At 37.6% G+C, this 22540-nt stretch overlaps 4 protein-coding genes across 7 annotated transcripts in view; 3 read left to right on the top strand and 1 right to left on the bottom strand.

Moving 5' to 3' along the window:
- The window catches only part of LOC113673855 (E3 ubiquitin-protein ligase TM129-like), a 3526-nt gene extending 1684 nt beyond the window's left edge, over nt 1–1842 (top strand). Inside the window, exons 3-4 of the mRNA XM_027190304.2 lie at nt 388–865; nt 1393–1842. Of these exons, the coding sequence (XP_027046105.2) occupies nt 388–865; nt 1393–1644 (730 nt within the window). The 3' untranslated portion in view covers nt 1645–1842. The remainder of the gene's footprint in view (nt 1–387; nt 866–1392) is intronic.
- Nucleotides 1843–3814: 1972 nt separating this feature from the next.
- Nucleotides 3815–5023, bottom strand: LOC113673857 (protein N-lysine methyltransferase METTL21A). The gene has a single exon (XM_027190307.2). The coding sequence runs from the start codon at nt 4811–4813 to the stop codon at nt 4067–4069; it is 747 nt and encodes a 248-aa protein (XP_027046108.2). The 5' UTR covers nt 4814–5023; the 3' UTR covers nt 3815–4066.
- Nucleotides 5020–11292, top strand: LOC113673858 (ras-related protein Rab-24). Of its 2 annotated transcripts, none has more exons than XM_027190308.2 (8): nt 5020–5205; nt 6440–6508; nt 7167–7245; nt 7569–7636; nt 8115–8214; nt 8317–8367; nt 9294–9347; nt 10132–11292. In XM_027190308.2, the coding sequence occupies exons 1-8, from the start codon at nt 5089–5091 to the stop codon at nt 10209–10211; spliced, it is 618 nt and encodes a 205-aa protein (XP_027046109.2). In that variant the 5' UTR covers nt 5020–5088; the 3' UTR covers nt 10212–11292. The 2 variants fall into 2 exon arrangements, with proteins under 2 accessions (XP_027046109.2, XP_027046110.2); XM_027190309.2 differs by having other exon boundaries at nt 10135–11292.
- Nucleotides 11293–14341: 3049 nt separating this feature from the next.
- On the top strand, nt 14342–22090 carry LOC149050543 (avidin-like). 3 transcript variants are annotated; one of them, XM_089198109.1, is made up of 4 exons: nt 14342–14361; nt 19556–19664; nt 19939–20129; nt 21148–22090. In XM_089198109.1, the coding sequence occupies exons 2-4, from the start codon at nt 19646–19648 to the stop codon at nt 21349–21351; spliced, it is 414 nt and encodes a 137-aa protein (XP_089054235.1). In that variant the 5' UTR covers nt 14342–14361; nt 19556–19645; the 3' UTR covers nt 21352–22090. The 3 variants fall into 3 exon arrangements, with proteins under 3 accessions (XP_089054235.1, XP_089054236.1, XP_089054237.1); XM_089198110.1 differs by lacking the exon at nt 14342–14361 and adding an exon at nt 16343–16488; XM_089198111.1 differs by lacking the exon at nt 14342–14361 and adding an exon at nt 17859–17922.
- The last annotated feature ends 450 nt before the right edge of the window (nt 22091–22540 follow it).

Raw genomic sequence — 22540 nt, forward strand, 5'->3', positions numbered from 1 at the left:
GTGTCAGCTATCTCTAAATGTATTTTGCCTTAACTTATTTGCTCTGACAAAGGACTAATGCTTAAAAAGTTGCCTTTAGAAACTCTCCATGGTGGCCAACTCACGTTATATACTCAATTAATAGAGCAAATTACTTTGTAATACCCCCCCCCCCCCAACAATGCAGCACCATGGTTTATTTACTTAGAAACTTACCTCTTACATGTATGGCTTTTACAAATCAGCTCTTACTAGTAGCCTTAAGTTCCAAATAGGACATGAATAATTTCCTTCTTGAGTCCATGTTCTCAAACTTTTGTGATATTTTAAGTATGGTGAGAAAATGTATGCCAGTATTTATGCAATGTATGTATGTATGTTAAAAACTTTCTGTTTCTTTTTTCACAGGTCAAACCATCCATTTGTGAAGCTTTTACTTAAACATGGTACTCCATGGCGAGCTGTTGCATCTAGTGTGAACATAGAGTTCCGTCGCATTACTAAATTCTCATCAATCATTGGGGGAACAAGTCTTTACATCACAGATTCTTGGATTGTGAAATGCTCAGCCTATAAAGTTAACATTGCACATCAACCTGATGTTCACCTGTCAATCATTCATGCTGAGGACCATGACATTTCTCATGAGAGTAATGTTGCTGTGCAGTTCTTGAATATCAGGGTGTCCAGTATAACTCCAGGTGTTAAACCTTTTGTGATCCGGCTCAATTCTACAGATTATGGTGACCTGAGAGAGAAGCTACAAGCCCCAATTAGGAATGCAAGAAATGTTGTGATACATCAGTCACTTAGTGATAAGTTTCTTGAAGCCTTCAAGGAGCAGGTGTCCCAAAATGAAGTGTACCAGTTACAAGAGGAGGAGGAGGTCAGCTGGAAACTGCATTTTAATTTCAAGTCCTCTCTTTATGTCAGTGAGATCAGTTGAAATGATCTCAAAAATCATAACAATTACCCCAATTAACACTCATGTATAAATGATTTAGTGCTCTCCCACTTAAATAACCCGCAAAGCAAGACAAGTCATGAAGCTGATTAAGTTAAGAGTGAATTGCCCTCCCTAATCTCATTTATTTGAGCATGTAAGCATTAATTATTGGACAGTTGTATTAAGCAATCAACAAGGATTATGTTTTTGCTTGAAAATGTCCTGATGAACTAAAAAGTGTCTGTTTATTGACAGTGGTTGTTGTAATCCATTTTCTCAGCAAAAAGGAATCTCTGATTTAAAAAAAATAATTACATGATGTAAACTTCTTATTCAGTAATTAAGTATACACTGTTCCTGTGATAACATTATTTTTAACTTTAATTGATCAAGTCTTTTTTTAGTAAATGCCTATTCATGATATTTCATTAATAGCTGACAAAGTACTTTTATGTTTTACCCCAAAGGAACCAGAGCCTTGCATTGGTTGCATGCAACATCCAGCAAACATTAAACTACAAAAGATGTGTGCATTGTCTGGAGAAGGAGAATGTGTCCCCTGTTATTGCAGGCCAATGTGGTGTATAGACTGTATGGGGAAATGGTTTGCCAGTCGCCAGAACCAACAAGAGCCAGAAAGATGGTTGGCTAGTACCTCTCCTTGTCCAACATGCCGAGCAAAATTCTGTATGCTGGATGTGTGTTTTATTACAAGATGACAGGCTAAGCCCTGCTTCATATTTTGGAATTGACTGACATGTTTGTTAGAAATTAATGGTTCTGTAGCCTAAATTGCATAGAATTGTTCAATTTTAAACATATCCTTACTCAGTAACTATTTCACAAAGATTTAACTTACATCACAATTTATGTCATGAAATGCAAAAGCTAAAACAATAAAAAAAAAATTTAACATTCATGGGCATAGCTGATTGGGTTATACTTGAGAAGCCAGTGATTCTTTCCTCCCTCACTTTTTAAGATATGTCTTTTCCAAGTCAGTAGCATAAAAATACTAAAATTTAGTTTTACATAAGATCCAAGATCCATAAGACATGAATATTTTTGAGTACTACATTTAGGTACCCCATTTGTCAGTCCTTCTTGCTACATAAAAGTGAGGCCATTGATACACTATGAGGGGCAGCTACTTCATGCAATGTGCATTGAAAATCAACTGTGAACCCCCCCCCCCCCCATGAAAATCCTAGTTTTGCTTTTAATCCTCTAACCTAAGAGTAACCAACATTACCCTGAATCAAACATTAAGGTTACAAAAATGAAAGAGATGATAATCAACTAAAGAAGTTCTAGATTATATTAAAGTTCACACAGCAACCAGGTGGACAATCAGACATAGTTTGAAGCTACACTGGTTTGCAGATTCAATGAATATAACCGAAGAAGTTACAATTCATAGACCCAATGTTTCGACACTCCTGTCTAGTGCCTTCATCAGGGGTGATCTAAACGCTGCAACAAGAGGTCCTTTTATATGATCACTAATTAGCGGCCTTTTTTTCTGACGAGGTGTAAATAGGCGTCAGGAAGCAGACCGCCATTGTCACGATTTAAAGGAGCATGTTTCGAAGTTAATGTGCCAAGCCTCCAAACAAAGGCGCTGGTGGTAACGCCAATTAGTGGTGATAATTTTAGAATTATCCCACCCAATTGTATGGTTGGTTAGGCAAGTATGCTCCGATAAAGCTGAATTTTCCTTTTTGCAAAGAAAAACTGCTTTTTGGTGCTCTTTTAACCGTGTACCAAACTGGCGTTTGGTCTGTCCAATGTATTCGTTGTCACAGTCATGGCAAGGAATAGAATAAATGGCGTCGGTTCTTTGTTCTTTCGTGACAGGATCCTTAGGTTTGGTGAAAATATGCCCCAAAGTCTGAAAAGGTTTTTGAGCAACTTTAACGTTGTGGCTATTCAAAATTCTCTTGATGGGTTCAGTAACGCCCTGTATGTAAGGAATAACAGCAAAACCAGTCGCTGGTTCCCTTTCATCAAGAGCGGTCTGCTTCCTGACGCCTATTTACACCTTGTCAGAAAAAAAGGCCGCTAATTAGTGATCATATAAAAGGACCTCTTGTTGCAGCGTTTAGATCACCCCTGATGAAGGCACTAGACAGGAGTGTCGAAACGTTGGGTCTATGAATTGTAACTTCTTCAGTTATATTCATTAAATCTGCAAACCAGTGTAGCTTCAAACTATGTCTGAAGTTCTAGATTGTTAAACAACTTCTCCTTGTTCGCATCTTGAGAATTGTATGGAGATCAGTAAGGAAAATATGCATATTAATTTAAGGGTGTAAAGGGTTGAATTTTCACGCCACCCATTATTTTTACTCCTGGGTGAGAGAGGCAGTGTGATTGTTAAGCTTCTTCCTCAAAAACACATCACAATGGTGCAAACAAGTCTCTAACCCAGACTTCTCAATAAGAAGTCCAGCAATCTAAACACAAGGCTGTGGTGTCACCCAAATAGAATCTGGGTTGGCTGCATGTATACAAAACCATGTTACCCATGGCATTTGGACAACAACTCATCTTGCTTTAAAGAACATACCTCAGGATTGATCTTGGACACATTTCAGTGACAGTTCAAACAACAGGAAATGGCTCAGAGGAAGTGGTGTCAAACTTGTCCTGGATGTGCTTACTTGGCGAGTTGCATTTGCTGAATAAGAGCCCCTAATCCTTCTGCTTTTCACCTACTGTGCAAATAACAACTTCTAAACTATTTAAACACATTAGAAATCAATGATCTGTGTGGATTATTGTGACTTCTTCCTGCCTGATCAAGGTGTTTCTTCAGAGAGTTGGACATGGGTTGAAGTAACAGAAAAAACACAAGTCTTTGACTGTTTTCTTTGACTCATACCAAACAGCTTTAAAATGTCTTTTAATATCAGGCTTTTGTGACTGCCTATAAGAACTTTTCTACATGTTCATGTATACGATGTAACACTTTGTAATGAAAACTTGTTTCACTATGAAGAACTAGTCAAGGGCGTTACCATGTATGATCAGACTGCCTCTTTGACAGGAAATGTGATGATTTGTAACAACAAACAACCATTTGAGCCTTCAATACCACTCTCTGATATTCTTGTTGAGACCTATAGGTTACAAAACTGTTCAGCTGATCTTTCTCGCTCTATAAACATTAATGTCTAATTCCTTATCATACAAAACGATTTCGTGGTGAAAGTGTTTTGACAGAAGTTTAAAAAACCGCATATCTCTGTCATAACGTAGTTTACATGACAGTAAGACAACAGAATTTCTGTCACACAGGTCTAGCAGAGTTTTCAAAAGATCAGGAAAAGTCTCTTCGATGTAAACTATGTCTGCACCTAAGATATATTCGAAAGGTGGCGAAAACGATGCTACATTTTGTCCCCATTCTAGTTCTTTTATCTCAACAGTCCTCTGGTCCTCGCCTAGGTTTCCCTCGACGTTCATTCTCGTTACATTCAGAGCCATTTTACGATCTGTTATAGTCACTTTGCCCCCTAAGAAACTTGCTACAATTCCTGCAACACCAGTCCCAGCTCCAAGTTCAATTACTTTCTTTCCTTGAAGTTCAGGGGCTTTCTTCTCCAAATATCGACCAAGGACAATTGCTGCATCCCAAACGACCGCCGCAACACCAACTTCATTCCAATTTTGGAAGACTGTCAAAGTTCTTCCTGCAAATTCGAAGCTTCTTTCTTTGGCTTGGAAAGGGGTTAGGAAAACTGATGACGGGTCGTACGGAACTATGGCCATTTGCGTGAAATTAGCCGGAGAACAGGGATTTGGAATAATGAAAAAACAAAATAATAACTGTATCATGCACGAAGTAGACCACGGTAATGTATGAATGTCGTAAAATACTGGCATAATACGTACGAATGGAGATCAGTGGAAACGGAGCCAAGTCTTAGTGCGATGTAGAACAAATTCGATCAGGCGTGCTTATCCTTATCAGTTCCAGTCTCCTCACATTCATTTTCTGCGAAATGGATTTAATTTCAGCAATGATGTGACGGAAATTACAGCTTGTGAAATAACAGTTGGGCTTTGGCTGTGCTACTTTATTCTCTGTCTTGTAACAACAAATCAGAGAAACCTACCGGGCCGTTTATGCCATGCGTTGCTGAGATACCCGAGGTCAAATGGGATCCAAAGTAGATGCGAAAGTGGTTCTTCTGGGAAAGGAATTCAGTGGAAAAACCAGCTTAGTTGAAAGATATTTACACCAAAGATTCAACGATAGCGTTCCATATCAGAATGTAAGATTCTCCTAACAATTAAGGAATGTAAACAGCTCCATCTCTACATCGTGATTCTGGTCAAGTGAAGCATTTGTGCCGTAACATGACCGACCTAAGAAACTATCATTGGCCATTTTCTTTATTGTCTACAAATAATACAGACTGTTACTCATATTGGGGTGAAGTTAATTATCTCAAGAATTATGATAGTTGTACTGTACAATCGTACCGATTCTCTTCTAGTTCAAATGAAGGGATATTTAAAGAGAGAAAGCGGTAGTCTCCATTTTGTCTTGGCTAGGGGAGCTCGCTCTCTAGAAGTAAATTAATAACAAAGATGATTCGAGAGATCTATTTTCCTGTCCGTAGTTTTCTGGGTAGTCAGATTTGTCAGGGTTGTCTTACTGTGGAGATTTGTGGAGTGTGGAAAGATGAGGTAGAAATGAAGCTGTTGGTATGATCTTGGTCATGTACATGAACTTTGATATATCACATTTTTAGCATTACATATGCTGAAACTAAATAACAGGGAGAATCGTAATAAGAATGTCTGCAATCTGGTCGCATTCATTTTATTTGTTAGTCTTCAGTCCTCTCTTCTTGCTCTCTCGTTTTTTTTCACCATATTAAGTGACTGGTTTGCACAAGTGATAAATATGTTAAGGTTTGTTTTGATGTTAGATTGAATCAGATCACACATTTTATTCAAGGTGTGTCTCACCAGTGACAATATTTTTAACAGCAGAACTTTCCACAGCAACAATTTTTTGTTCATGATACCAAAGATTTGTTCAAATATCAAATGCTGCATATGCTGATGAAGACTAGCTGTCTGACAGTCACAATGTTGTGATCCTCAATTGACAGCTTGACCCTACAATTGTTGGTGACCTAAATTCTGAGAAAAATAATGTGACATTTGTTTATCATGTTATCAAGTAAAGCAATAATCCTTGTAGGTGAGCTGCAATTTCAGCAATTGCAGAAAAGAGACCTGAAAAAATTCAGACTTTGATGGGATTTGAACCCAAGCCTCCCAAATACTAATTAAGTGCTACTACCAGCTGAACTATGAAGCTACACATTGGTAGCTAGCAACATTTCTTCCAGTGGAAGAATCTGATCACAATTTAGTTTTTTATTCATTTGTTATTTATTTATTCATCTCATTAAAGTTGTGATAAGTTTGTTTTCATAGCAATTTTGAAGAAACACCTTGATTAAAACAAATTGTTTTCTTTATTTGCAACAGACTATAGGAGCAGCTTTTGGTGCCAAGAAAGTCACTGTGGGGAATAAATGTGTTACTTTAGGAATATGGGTGAGTTATTTATTTATTCTGCAATATAAATTCACCAATAGATCACAGATGATGGCAAAATGTGTTAAGAACAAGAGAGTGGCACAGGGGGTCTGTGATCATTTATTGAACGTGCACACTGCAACATGAATTTATTAGTTTGTGTATTAAAAAAGTGATTTCCAATGGATAATAATTCAAAGTGTATTTAGTTATTCAGCTAATTGTGTAATGAATAATTATCAGCAATTAAACCCATGTGAGCAGACATCTTTGGGACTCTCACAAATATCCATTTAATACATTGTGTCAGCCTAATTTGCTTAATGTGTAGTTAATTTTTCCCTTAATAGAACAGAGGTACTAACAAGTAACCTTTGAATCTGGCTGTTTAGATAAGAAAGAATAGAACTTAATGACAAGAAAAAATGTGTGCAAGTAGCTTTAATGTGAAAAAATAAAACTCCTTAGACAAAATTTCCTTCAGGATGTCTGGTAAAAATAGTTTCCTTTCATTTTTGTGTTTCTATCTGCTTGATGCAGCTGATGAGTAGTGACAAACCTAACAGGACTTTGTAAGCTAATAATTATCAGGATGTTTTAGGAGGTTTGAAAATTTACAATTTTGTTGATCAAATTTCAGCATTATTTGTACTAATTAATTACCTTGCTGTTACAGGATACTGCTGGTTCTGAGCGGTATGAGGCTATGAGTAGGATCTACTATCGAGGAGCTAAGGCAGCAGTGTTATGTTATGGTAAGCACCTATCAGATCTTTTAACCATTTAGACCCTGAGAGTGACCAGCATCTAATTTTCCTGACAGAAATACTGCTGAATCATTCATTGAGATAGTAAGAAGTAATCACCAACTTAGAAAGCTCTGATTGTTAAACAAATTCTCCTTGTCAAAGGAAAGGAAATGAATAGAGAAGAGTTTAGAGGATATAGACACTGATCTTAGGGTGAAAGGGTAAAAGATGAGGGCAGTTTCTTTTATTCATTGCTTGTTGTAAATCTTAAGTCTGTATCTAAATACCTGAGTTAACTAGAAGGCTTTGAATTTTTTTTTTCTTTGCAGATCTCACAGAAAAGTCTAGTTTTGAACGAGCAAAGTACTGGGTGAATGAGCTAAAAACTTATGAAGACGTCAGTATCATTTTATTATATTTTCGAAAATACATTTGGCATACATTTGGTGATTGCTTTTGTATCAATGCTATCTATCCTGATTTGATATAAAGGAAACAACATTTGAAATTGTTTGAGAATGACATTAAGTGTGTTGCATGTATGTAATAAATGTGAGAGTGAATAGGGGTCTGACAATTTTCCCAACACATACTTTGTCTGAACTCCCACTCTACTCTCTAGATCAGTCATTACTTAATATACAATTTTAAATCTAAGGGTTTGTGATGGTCATGAGGTGGCCTTGCAGTTAGCCTGCTGGGAGTGGTCAGTGTAACCCTGGGGGAGTAGGGATGGGAGAAGGGGAAAGTGTTGTGTTTAGTTCTTGAGCAAACCACTTAACCTGGGGATATGTGATTTTTTTTATTTTGTATGACTAATGCTTCCTACCTGTAGATAGCCTAAAGTTCTCAACATAAAATCTTACTATTTGCAGGGTTGCAGAATATATTTGTGTGGGACCAAGTATGACATGGTTCAAAATGACAAAAAGCTACGGCAAGTCGATTACCATTCTGCAACAGATTATGCAGATGGTATGTAGTCATTCTACATGGAACATTGTTGCACGTATTGAAGCTCAGTTTATTTCTACTGTATTCATCAATGCCAAAGTTAAAATCTACTTTTTTTTATAGAAATAAATGCCAAAGTATTTGAAACTTCAAGTAAAACTGGCCACAATGTTGGTATGTATCTATAATGAACTTTGGGTAGTGAGGAGAGTGTATTTGGTGGAGTTAACCATTTCAGACCCAATATCTCATTAATAATTCTCATTTCTGTCTGGCATACAATTCTTATGATTTTAGTTTGGAGAATTTAGTATTGGATCAACTTATAATCCCCTACTTGAAATTTAACTCAATTCTCATTACTTGCCTGCTTGATTAAATATTGATATTGTAAGGAGTATTTCTTTCTTGGTCATTCATAGGAGTTAAAGGCTGGGTTAATAAGTAAGTTTCACTTCTGTTCCTCAGAAATACATAATAAGATTTCCCTTGAAATTCAAACTCTTCAAGTTCCCCTCTTTTTCACAGAAATTTGATATCCCATTTTCTGCTTTGGCCACAGACAATCTTAAACTATAATTCAGTTTAACTATAACTCAATCCTGAATGTTTTATTTAAAACTATGGAATTGGAAACTAAATCCTTTGGAAGCATCATTTTAAATTCTTTTGGGTCAGATGTTTACCCCAGCCTTGTTTCTAGTAGCAAAGAACTTAGGTATTATAATTTTTTTCTGAAGCATCCCAGCAGCCATTGTCTTGAATCCTTGAATCCCAGAGGCTAATGTATACACTCTAATAAGTCCAGCAGTTTATGATATGGACCTTGTTCCGAAAATTTTTTCCCCCTGCAATTTGCTGTAAAGCAGAAACAAGCAAACCAGCAGATGAATATAAATAAGTTATTTACCACCCTAAGTCAGTCCTCATGGAAGTACAAGACCTCTGGCACAGTTTTCCCCATACTGACCTCCTGCCTGGCAAATAACATTTATTATGTAATAGTCAAATAATGACTTTGTACCAACAAAATTCATCTTCTAAGATGTAAATTCAACTTTCTTCAATTTCCTGGAAATTTTCTGGTGCTCTCTTTGCAGAGGAGCTGTTCTTTGAACTCGCCCAGGACTATTCAAAAGAAGAGTCAGAATTTGGTAAGTACTGTTGATGCACAGCAGTTGTGGGAAATATTCTTAAGTACCATTGAATGCTCCTCTAAATGTTACAATAATGATTTTGTAATAATTTCATATGATAATTATTATTATCATATGAAATTATTACAAAATCACCCTTGTATGGTTAGGTCCCCTAGAAAATTAGATGAAGTGGTTTTAATGGAAAATTGGTAGTAATGATACTTTTGAATGAAGAGAAAAAGATGTTTTTTAACCTTGTCATGAGGGTGAGACAGGGAAAAATTCTGAGCTTGCACAAGGAATCAAAATTCAGGCCTGGGGAATTATGTTTCTGTATTTATGTCAAGAAGCCCTTATTGCTTATATGGCACCCTTAGATTCAGTGAATTTTTAGTCAGGGAATAAGGTATCTCTTCACTTTTTGGATAAAAAAATGGCCTTTTTATAGCTTGCAAAGCTTGGCACTTTTAAGTGCTCTAAAAGGATGATGGACAAAGCCACAAGATGATTAAAAAAGAATCCTGACATAATTGCCCCTTATGATTATAAACATACACATTTTTTGGGCACAAATCTGGCCATAAGTCCCAAAAATCAAGATTGTCTTATCATTACTGAAAGGTAGTGCTTAGCTCACATACATGCATCAAGTAAGGTTATGAAAAATAATGTTATGTTGTGTTATTGATAGCATTCAGAACACTGAATGTTGAAACTCAAGAGACTTCTAGGCTTTTTTGATTCACTCGGTTGTGGCCAATTTCCTTTTTAACTGTATCTATTTTCTCTGCTCAAACAGTAGATGGTGAGTTGCCAACTCTAGAGTTGACAGAACATTCACAACCTGGAAGGATGACCTGCTGTGGTATAAAGTTGTGATGCAGCAAGTGAATGGCATAAACAAATTCTGTAGTTATTTTCTTAATTGGATCATCTTTAATAGTATTACTTAATATATATAGGAGTACAGTTGAAAAATCTTTTGTAAGAGCTGCTTTTATCATAGACCGTCTGCCCCAAGCGATTTGTAGATATAAGACACCAGATGTGATATGAGGTGCTAAAAATTGTTTCTACGAACCCTTTACCTAAAAGAGTGGCTACCATCTAATTGTGAAACAAATTATCTCTGTCAGTACATTAGGAAATTTATAGAGAATAGTTTGGAGAGTGTGTGTGCTGATATAAGGAGGTAAATGGTTAAAAGGTATCCAAGTCTTTCTTGGACCATCTATCATGTCAAAACAAGATTTTTGCTGTCCCCATGAAGGACCTGAAGGTGATTTAGTTGATGCAAGGGTATGAATAAATTATTGGTCAGAATATATCAACACTTAGGGATGAAATGACATTCAGTGGGGTTTCAACATTTTTTTTTTTCAAAGTAGTCAACTGTTCAGTGTTGTGGCACGTAGGGTATAAGTAGAACGAAAGATTGGGTAAATATTATCGATTGATGTATACAAGCAACCCAGAGAAGCCTTCTTTAGTTCACTGTTCACTCTAACCCCTGACCTTACACAAATCTGGCCATATCTGAGGGGGATGTATATCTTTGAGTAACTGAGCAATGATTTCTTCCATAATTCAGAAATTATGGCTTTAAATGTGATGTTATATGTGGCTTTTCCACCGTATGTTGAGTTAGACCATTATTTTATCGATATTCTATCAGAGACTTTACTAGCGGGTACATTAATTGTCTTGGGGGGAAAACCCTCAAAAGGTTTTATTTATTACTGCATATACTTTTCAGACACCACTTCACTTCACTTCACTTCACTTTTCAGTGAACACATTATAAGAACTGAGCTTGGTATAAAACAACAAAAGAAAAAAACATCTTTAATGCATTATGTGTAAAATTATTTTATTAAGTTCTATGACAATGCAATGTTGGATTGCAGTGCCACTAACTTCATGACTCCTAACAAGTGATTAAATCTAGTTTTAACATAAACTGGCATCAAAGGGTACATTGCTTTCCACACCGTCAATCAACGCTTAAAGGAACAGCTTCCCTACTGAAATAAATCTTAACGGACCATGCCTTGTTATATTTTCCTATTCAGTGAACGTCATTTTTTTTATCCTATAACCTTAGTTTTCACTCATCTTTTATACCACTGTGAATCAACTTTGCTACGAACGGCACTACCTGGAGGTTTCCTTTTATTTCTGACGTGATTAAAAAAAAGACAAGTAACATGGTGATATTTTTGATACGAAGCAGCAGTTACGCCATTAGTGGAGACAGCTCAAGGAACAATTACCCAAAACAGTCTCCGTAACTTTCAGGACTCAGTTTTCTCCGGTAGCCTGTAAGTCAAGATCTCTAAGTTTTTTTTAATGAAATTGCGTCATTTTAGTTAAAAGGCTCGTGTTTTCTCATTCATCGATAAAGCATGGAGTCCTATTCTGGTACTTTGTAACGGCCCCATAATTGTGACGGTATAAACGTTATATTTATGGGTAGTTTTGGATTGTACCATATGGCCTTATCGTAACACTCTTCCATGTCAGCTATTGTTGCCTTCTTTAGGGTTTGGAGTCGTAAGTGGATATAACCCAGTAAGCAGGATGTATGAATTTATCAACACTCTTTTGACTATGATTTGAACAGGTCTTGGTGTACTGACAAGGCTAGCTTGGCTTTCGAGAAGATAATGTTTTACTGAAGTTAGCCTTTACTTAACCTTTTGAAGAACCGTGGGTTTACTTAAGCAAATTGGAACTCAATCCTTGAATTCGTTGGAACTAATTTTAGCTGAAAGAGGACCGGTTAGATATTGCAGGACTCCAGCGAATTTTCGAAAATTGAGTTTATGCGTCACGGATAGAAAAGGGAAAATTTCTAATCTCTCATCTTGTGTGCAAGGTTTCGGGGAAATCTTGAGGTTTTCACGTAAAGAAAAAAAAAATTCAAGAGTCAAATATACTTCAGGATGTTAAATCTCGCCTCACACAGTTTCATAAATTCTCAAATAACGTTCACCTTCTAGTCAAATTCACGTGTCACATCTTAATTGTGGCCTTCGTCACAGTTTCAGTATTCATACCTTAAGTCTCCTCTCAGGAGGGTCCAGCAGAGGAATATGACTGCTCTTGCAAAGATTCGGCACCGATTATTTTCGAGAAATGGTCAACTCTCGTCCCTGTTCTGTAAAGATACGCAGCTCCTGATTGTATTGTTTTCTACATTTTAATGCACTATACTTTCAATGCTCCCATTCTTTAGTATCTTCCGGAAGCATCTTACGCACGAAAATTACGAAGTCTATTAAGGACGCAAATCAGATGTAAATTAATTCTAAGGCTAACTTTTTCCAAAGCTGACAGACCAATGAATCACCAACTCGTGCCTTCTCGTCATTGCCTTTCTTATCATAAAATTTAGGGAGCAATTAATATGAGCGGCGAGGAGAAAGTCGCGAACAACCACATTTCCGTAAGAGGTTTTCACATCTTCAAATCAATTAAGAGGTTAACATTTTCCCGTAAGTACTTATCAACGCATCTCAAAAGCTTCCTTGACTCTTTCTCCTCCTCGTTACTTATTCGAAATGTCTTGTAATTTTAAGGCCTTGTCCGCACTATACCTTTTGAATTTGAAATTTGAGGGTTTTTTTTCCACCTTCCTGGGCCGGGGAAACCGATGTATTAGTTCCTTCGTCCTGGCAGGCTCTAATGATCATTGGCGGCACCTTGGACATGCGCTCAATTAAGGTTAATTGAGAGCCGGGCTAAAGAGCCGGGCCGTTTTGGAAAGTATCGATAGGCCATGTGCACTATATACCTACTTGGCGAGAAAAGGTTTCATGGTTCGACAAAAAAAAAAAAACTCGTAAACTTTGTGGTGTCCAATTTTACTAACGAGGGACAGAAGTCCTTTCGACCTAATGTTTTACAAACCACCGACATCCGCTCATAAGATCTTATTAATGAGGGCTTTCTTCTGTTTTGTTTGCTTAGCGCTCTTGTCAGACTCTGAGTGGAGTTAATTTGTATCCGTCACACAAAAATATTTCAACCGATGATAGCGAGTGTAGCGGAAACATCTCCCAGTTCTACAAGCCGTGTTGATTTTTACGATTCTGGAATCACCACCAAAGTGATGACCTCCCGATGTATAGATCGGTGTGTTAGCTTCGATGATTGAAACAACCATTTGAATGCAGGATCTTTCATTTATGGAGAAATAATTCCGAATTTAGAGAGAAAATTAGCAATGGAAGGTAAGGTAGACGTTTGAATGGTCTTTGTGCTCTAAAAATTGCACAGTGTTTTATAAAACAGATCACAGAAGTTAGATCATACATTTAAACACTGGAAAACTAATATCTCAAGAACTACTTGAGATATTGAAATATGTGTTTGGATAAATCATGCCTAGCGGAATATTTGATCGCCTTTAGAGCTGGCACTTTTATACCAGTGGTATAACTATATTTTGATCAATAAGAGAAGTCATTTTGATATGTCGTGGCAACCAAACAAACCAAAGTAAGAAAAAAAGAAACGGAAAGTTGCTTCCCGGCTGAAAACGAAACTGAACAGCATTTGATATTTAAATGTACATAGAATTGATATATTGGTGCACCAGGTTGCCATATATTGAAAAAACGCGCAGTGGGAGGAGTTTGCCTGACCCTTGACGACCCTGTACGTGATGTAAAAGAATTAGCATTATCTACCACGAAAATTATTTCTCTCACTCTCAGCGAAAAGTTTACTCAGTAAACTGAGTGAAAAAATTGTTTCTGGTCTTCCGATTTGATTTTCGGGAATCTTTTTACTAACAGCTTAGGAAAGAACGTTGTCTGCAGCAAACCCAGTAAGCCGCAGTACACTCGAGCAGGCTATCATTCGTGTGCAGTTATGGAAAAATGAGGGGGTGGGCTTGTGGCATATGATAAGGAAGTTAGACAATACTATTTGGCATTACACCAAGGACTGTAGTGCTCGTGCGAGATCGGTAATTTGGAACAGATTGTATCTTTGGCCAGGAGGGTCGAAACACCTACCAAAGGTTAATGATTCTTACTCTTTTACCCGAGGCTCTTAGTGTTTTTTAAGGTATAGAAGTGCCACGAAATAATCTCATTTTAGATAATTACAAATCTGCATCAAAGGTTTGTCGCGCCGATTTCGACAAGAAGTAACCAAAACCTACTAGTAGGCCTTGTATTTTGGTTTGCAGCAACTGGTGTCATGATTCTTAGTTTGCCTTTAATCTATGAATGACTTACTTAGAAAAGCTCATAAAAGTGCAAAATACTGCAATGCTTAGAGTGTGCGTCATCATCCCACCATTTTCAATCATGCTCCGTTCATGTGGCACAACAGTCATCGGTCAACATTCACGCGAGCAGTTCACTGTTCTGACGTCATAGAACCACTTGAAAACGTTAGATGTCATGTAACCCCAAAGCGACCAATGAGAGCATGTGTGGTTTGGGAAAAATTCCAGCTTTATAATAACGATTCATAGTATGTTTGCGGAGTCAATGACAATCGAAGTCAATCAATTAATCAATCAATCGATCGATCAAACAAGCTGCATTTGGTCCAGTTTTTTGAAGTTTGAATGGTCTTTGTGATTTAAAAATTGCACAGTGTTTTATAAAACAGATCACAGAAGTTAAATCACACATTTTAAGACTTGAAAAATTTCTAGGAACTACTTGAGATATTGTAATTTGTGTTCGAACAAGTCATGCCTAACGGAATATTTGATCTCCTTTAAAGCTGGCACCTATATACCTGTGGTATAACTATATATTGATAAATAAGAGAAGTCATTTTGATATTTAACATTTAACATTAACATGACATTTAATCTATGAATGACTTAATTAAAAAAGCTCATAAAAGTGCAAAATACTGCAATGCTTAGAATGTGCGTCATCATCCCGCCATTTTCAATCATGCTCCGTTCATGTGGCACAACAGTCATCGGTCAACATTCACGCGAGCAGTTCACTGTTCTGACGTCATAGAACCACTTGGAAACGTTAGATGTCATGTAACCCCAAAGCGACCAATGAGAGCATGTTTGGTTTGGGAAAAATTCCAGCTTTATAATAATGATTCATGGTATGTTTTCGGAGTCAATAACAATCGTAGTCAATCAATCAATCGATCGATCGATCAAACAAGCTGCATTTGTTCAAGTTTTTTGAAGTTTGAATGGTCTTTGTGATCTAAAAATTGCACAGTGTTTAATAAAACAAATCATAGAAGTTAAATCGCACATTTAAAGACTGGACAAATTTCTTAGAACTACTTGAGATATCGAAATTTGTGTTCGAACAAGTCATGCCTAGCGGAATATTTGATCTCCTTTAAAGCTGGCACTTATATACCAGTGGTATAACTATATTTTGATCATAAGAGAAGTAATTTTGATATGTCGTGGCAACCAAACAAATCAAAGTAAGAAAAAAAGAAACAGAAAGTTGCCCTCGGGCTGAAAACGAAACTGAACAGCATTTGATATTTAAGTGTACATAGAATTGATATATTGGTGCGCCAGGTTGTCATACATTGAAAAAACGCGTAGGAGGAAAAGTTTGCTTGACCCTTGACGACCCTGTACGTGATGTAAAAGAATTAGCATTATCCACCACGGAGATGATTTTTCTTACTCTCAGCAAAAAGTTTACTTGGTAAACTGAGTTAAAAACATCGTTTCGGGTCATTTGACAGCTCGATTTTATTTTAGGGAATCTTCCTCTGACAGCTAAGGAAAGAATGCTGTATGCCGCAAACCCAGAGAGACGCTGTACTGGAATCGTACTAAGAACTAGCATTTAAAACCACGAAACTTATTTTTGTCATTCTCAGCGGAAAGTTTACGAAATGAACTAAGTTCAAATTATTGTTTATGGTCATTTGATTTGAATTTCGCGAATCCTCCTCTAACAGCTTAAGAAAGATTGTTGTCTGCGCAAACCCGGTGAGACGCAATACACACAAGCAGGCTAATATTTGTGCGAAATTATTGACAGGTGAGGGGTTGGGCTTGTGGCATATGATAAGGCAGTTAGACAACGGTATTTGTCATTACGCTAAGGACTGTACGAGCGCTCGTGCGAGATAGGTTCATTGGAGCAAATTGTGTCTTTGGCGAGAAGGGCTACGTCAGCTTCCCAAGGTAAATGATTCTTGCTCTTTCCACTAAGCTCTTGGTATTTTTCAGGGTATAGAAGTATGCTTTAATTTTCTCATTCTAGGCGATTACAATATGTATCAAAGGTTTGTCGAGCTGATATCGACAAGAAGTAACTAAAACCTACTAGTACGCCTTGTATTTTGGTTTGCAACAAGTGGCGTTATGATTCTTAGTTTGCCTTTTATTTGTCTTACCTTGATCTGAAATGTCCAAATATTGTCATTACTGCGTAACCTGGATTGTTGTTAATCTTACTTGCCATAGGACACACTCTGTCCTGCTTAGACGCCAGCCATATAGCTCTGCTTTAAGAAACATTGGAATCGTTGGGAAACAAATTAAAGTTGATTATATCTTTTCTTGGGAGTAGTCGTTAAGTGATTTGTTTAATAGTTCAACAAAGGCATTTGAAGGTATAATGTCAAAACGAATTGAAAATCTACGAATGACCTACTTGTTAAAGTTCATAAAAGAGCAAAATACCACAATGCTCAGAATGTACGTCATCATCCCACCATCTTCAATCGCGCTCTGTTCATGTGGCACGACGGTCTTCGGAGCTTTAACAATTTGTTTCAGTGAACCTACCTCGCACGAGCGCTCTTACAGTCCTTGGGGTAATGCTAAATATCGTTGTCGAACTGCCCTATCATATATCACGAGTCCACCCCCTTACCTGGCAATAACTTCACATAAATATTAGCCTACTTGTGTGTACTGCGTCTCACCGGGTTTGCGCAGACAACGATTTTTCATAAGCTTTCAGAGGAGGATTCGCGAAATTCAAATCAAATGACCATAAACAATGTTTTAAACTTAGTTTACTTCGTAAACTTTTCGCTGAGAGTGAGAAAAATAAGTTTTGCGGTTTTAAATGCTAATTCTTAGTACAATTCCAGTATAGTGTCTCTCTGGGTTTGCTGCATACAGCATTCTTTCCTTAGCTGTCAGAGGAAGATTCCCTAAAATAAAATCGAGCCGCAAAATGACCCGAAACAATGTTTTAACTCAGTTTACCAAATAAACTTTTCGCTGAGAGTAAGAAAAATCATTTGCGTGGTGGATAATGCTAATTCTTTTACATCACGTACAGGGTCGTCAAGGGTCAAGCAAACCTTTCCCCCTGCGCGTTTTTTCAATGAATGGCACACTGGCGCATCCATATATCAAATGCTGTTCAGTTTTAGTTCAGGTTCAAGAAGTAACTAAAACCTACTAGTACGCCTTGTATTTTGGTTTGCAAGAAGTGGTGTCATGATTCTTAGTTTGCCTTTTACTTGTCTGACCGTGATCTGAAATGTCCAAACATTGTTATTACTGTGTAACCTGGATTGTTGTTAATCTTAGTTGTCAAAGGACTCACTCTGTCCTGCTCGTACGCCAGCCACACAGCTCTGCTTTAGGACACATTGGAAGGTACAATGTTAGAACGAACCCAAAATCTATGAATGATTTATTTGTAAAAGTTCATAAAAAGAGCAAAGTACTACAATGCTCAGAATGTGCGTCATCATCCCACTATCTTCAATCGTGCTTCGTTCATGTGGCACGACGGCCATCGGTCAACATTCGCGAGAAAAGTTAATTCTTCTGACGTCATAGAACCGCCACGTGACCCGAAAGGGACCAAGAAGAGCATGTGTGGTTTGGGAAATTTTCAGCTTTATAACAATGGTTCATAATATGTTTGCTAAGTCAATCACCATCGCAATCAGTCAATCAATGAGCTGCATTTGGTCTGGTGTTTAGAAGTTTGACTGGTCTTTGTCCTCTAAAAATGGCACATTGTTGAGTAAAACTGATCACGCATATTAAATCTCACAATTTATAACTGATCAAATTTCTTAGAACTACTTGAAACTTTTTTGTGATTTGTGTTTGAACCGAGTCACGCTTAGCGGAATATTTGATTTCCTATTAATGGGATTAATTAACGAAGTTATTTTGATATGTCGTGGGAACCAAACAAATCAAAGTAAGCAAACAAAAAACTAGCGAAACGTTGCTCCCGGGCTGAAGAAGATAACAGCATTTCGTATTTGAAATGTATCTATACTTGAAATGTTGGTGAACCGCACAATGAAAAGGTGTGCTAGAGGAAAGGTTTGCTTCACCTGTGACGACCCTGTACGCAATATAAATGATTTAGCTTTTTGCCAACACGACTGTTATTTTTCTCACTTGATGCAAAAAGTTTACTCTGTAACTGAACGCACATTGGCCCAAAAATTTGTTTATTACAAAGGGAATGAAATATGTCCACAACGGGTTTCGGACCGATCTAGAATGCATTTTATTTTGAGCCAAGACCATGATTTCCTAACACAATGTATGTGATCGATGTATCAAACAGATTGCTACCCCAAATGGAAAAGGCTATTCGCGCCTGGACCCGTTTTATCAGCACAAATGAATCAGTCCGTTTCACAGTTGCAGATTTTAACGTTTTCAAAACAGAGAAAGGAGAATGTTGAAAGTTTCACCCTATCACAACACAACGTTGTCTCGTTTTTGAAACCTTGTCTAGCAGCCTGCATTTCAGTGGTAGTGCGATCTTATCCTCTTAAGTTTACGCCAGGGGTTAGTTTCTAGTTCTTGCAAAGCAAAACTAATTAATCCTTTCACTCCCAGTATCACATTAAGAATGCTCCTCACTGTCTGCCTTTAATTCTTAAGGTGCTTGTCAGAAAATTTGGTATTGGATCAACCTAGGATCCGCCAGTTGAAGTGGAGGGAGCTGGTGGTGGATATTTACTGAGCCGCGAAGCGGCGGAGGAAATATGCTTTACTAGTCACCGACACTGAGATAAAAAGCTTTTTTTAGTGCAAACTAAAACAGTGGGGTAATATCACTCTGAGCCTCTGACCCACTCTTAGGAAATATCCGGGATAAAATTACATTTATATACTTACATTTATATACTTTTTAAGTCCACACCGAGAGATAGGGTGTGGACTTAAACAGCGGATTTTTGCTCGAGACTACAAACAGATATCTGAGGTTCCACATGACGAGGTTCATTTATACAGAATTTTCGTTTTCATTCAGGAGCTATCGCCGTTATTAGGAGGAAAGGGCGTGTCTTTGGTCAACACTGGTTCTGTACGTTACGCACTTAGCACAAAGCAGGACTCTATTATGGCTTGCCAAGATTACGGTAGGTACTGGTGCCAAGTCCTTATTGGTCCTTATTTTCCGCCTCTATACTGGGATTAAGGAAAGATGGGCAATGGTAACTATGAAATCAGATTTTGCTATTAGTTCAAACTTCATCATTTCAATTCAATGCATTAATAATAATAATAATTAAAAATGATGGAAATGATTCATTTTCATCATCAAAGTAAGTAATAAGTCAAAATTAAACTAAATAATTACCACACTCAAGTATTGTGCGGTCGCTTCAATTATCACCAACTCTTATTCCATAGCTGACATAAGTGGAAAGTGGTACAACGAGTTGGGCTCCCAGATGGAAATCAACCAGTGCTCCCCGGCCGATGGAGTATTCAAGGGCGTGTACGTGAACAGTGCCTCAGGTTCTGAAGTTCTTACTGAGAAATTGGTTGGCAGTTTGGGAAAAGGAGTACCAGCTACGCTTGGTTTCGTGGTCAATTTTGAAGTAAGTCTGGAGATGGTAACTTATTAGTGTGGTAGTTTTGCTTTCTATGTATGTTGTTCATTCAGCAGGAAAAGAAGTGCGAGTACTAGGCTTTTGCTTTGTTTTGTTTTGTTTTGTTTTTTTTTTTGTGTGTTCTTCTGTCCTGGTTGTTATGCATACACTTCACAGTTTATTTGTAGGTTAAGTAGCCCACCTAAAATAACTAGCTTTGGAGAGGATGGGCCTTCCCTAAATTTTTTATCTGGATATTCGGATGGAAACTAAATAAGGGAGATGTAAATATATATTATTGCTGAGGGATGACGCCACAAGCACAAATGAGATGAAATGAAAACGACCCCTGACCTCCTTGTCTATTGTTCGATCCAAGAGTTTACTACTGGCAAGTAACAATGAATCTAGTTTCTCTGCGATTGATTTCTTTCCCATCCAAAATTTTTTTTCCACTTGTACACGTCACTGGCTGGATTTCTCTAACAAAGATTTCCGAGGCAGGGACACCATCCCTCCCCCCTGAGGGTGTGGTGTTGCCTGGCCCTCCCAATGGATAAGCAGTGGTCCTTTCGAAGCATAGACACGCGACTTTGAAAAGCTTCAGCGAATTAATTTTATTTGGTCTTAGTATTAGCATTTAATTTGTATATTACTCTCAGTAATTTGTCAACAACAAAGGTTTATGAAAAACAATCCATCAATCTTTTAATCAGGAAGTAGGGTATTAATATCGCCTAATTTTCAATGGCCGTTTTGTATCATGAAATTGCTTTAGGACTCAATTTAGATTCAGAAGTGTCAGTTTGGGTACAACCAAGAAAAGAAAAACAATACAGACCTAAGGTGACATTATTCCAGTGCGGTACCAGAAGGAAAAGGTTCGAATTCCACATTAAAATATTTTTCAATGCGTTGATTTGATAAACCACCGAATGATAAGTCTGAAGATCAATGTATTATACAGCGTGGATGTCATTTTCAGTTTAGGAGGAACCGAAAGAGTCTTTCCTCTCTTTTGTTGTAGGATGGAAAATATACCACTACTTGGTCCGGCCAATACCGGAACGACGGGGGAAAGGAAGTTTTGAAGACTACTTGGCTAATGACAGCTAACCTGGAAAATGGCTCGCAATATTGGGAGTCGACCAATGTTAGCCAAGATTTCTTCACCAGAGTGCCACAAAATCCTGGAGGAAGGAGGTCTCTTGTCGCACAACACATAAAGTAACTCGGGTGAAAACTGATGTGAGGACGAGCAATGGGTCTCAAATTAAAGAAAAGTAATAAAAGATTAGGGCTTAATTAAACTTCTGCATAATAAACCACTTTTCGAGGACGCAAAGAAATCAATAGCGTAAAGTAAATGCAACTGACAGAGCTCAAGCATATCTGCGCATGTAGGGAACTCTTGCAGGCTATTATTTGAAAACAATGTAACACTAGAGTAAAAAAGCCGCACATGTATCTTCTCAGGTTATGAATGCAATAATGTCGGTATATGTGCTGGGCGCGATCAGCGACAGTCTTCAGCTTTGTTTAGTAGCACGCTGCAATGGATGAAGGACATTAAAGTTTTCAACAATTTGAAAGTTTCCAACAATTTGAGAGTTTCTGCCATTTTGATGAACATGTGCTGTTGCTATGGTTTCATGAGCGAGTTCGTAACATGCGCAGACGTTACTCAGCTCTGTCAATGCAACCTCTTATGTATTCATATGTTGTGGTTCGAGTTTTTCCATGGCTTAAATTTTTTGGGGCACCTTTACTAAGATTTTCTATTGGGACAATAAGGCAAAAAAAATCAAATTGCTTTGGAAAATTTCCGATGATAAATTTAAACCACCTTATATGAGTTCATACCATCAAGGTAACTAAATCAGAATTAGCTTCTTAGTACCATTAGCTGTCTACTTTTTTTTTATTTCGCCTCTTACTATGCGTTTGATTATTAAAGGACCCAGTAAGCAGTTCTTCTTTACTTTTATAATTATTTTCAATTAATGTAATTGCTCGGATTTTCCGAACTCCTTTCCCTGCCCTGTTCCTAGACACTAAGCCAGCCTTAGCTTCACCCACAGGAACTTAGCTGAGTAAGAGCCTGACTACAATTTATGCAAGGAGCCGATAAGCCCGTGATATTTCGAGCATCAGCCCATTTGTCAGAGCGAAAGGAAAGCTTAAAGCTTGAGGATTTAAAATCATATGAAATTACTCTGGCTTAATTCATTGCCACCCTCCTCGGGGTAATTGGCACAGGTTGATGTGCATAGTCCGTAAAACGTCCTTAGCCCGTCTGTCACTAATGTCGTGAGAGAAACCTGGCACCCAGTGCATAGGAAAGCCAATATAAACGAGGACAGCAATTCGAAAGAATTCGATAGCATCAAAAAGATTTGATCGTCCAGGTAAAAAAGGGA

The sequence above is a fragment of the Pocillopora damicornis genome, chromosome 2, assembly GCF_964200805.1.
Source record: "Pocillopora damicornis chromosome 2, jaPocDami1.2, whole genome shotgun sequence".
NCBI lineage: Eukaryota > Metazoa > Cnidaria > Anthozoa > Scleractinia > Pocilloporidae > Pocillopora > Pocillopora damicornis.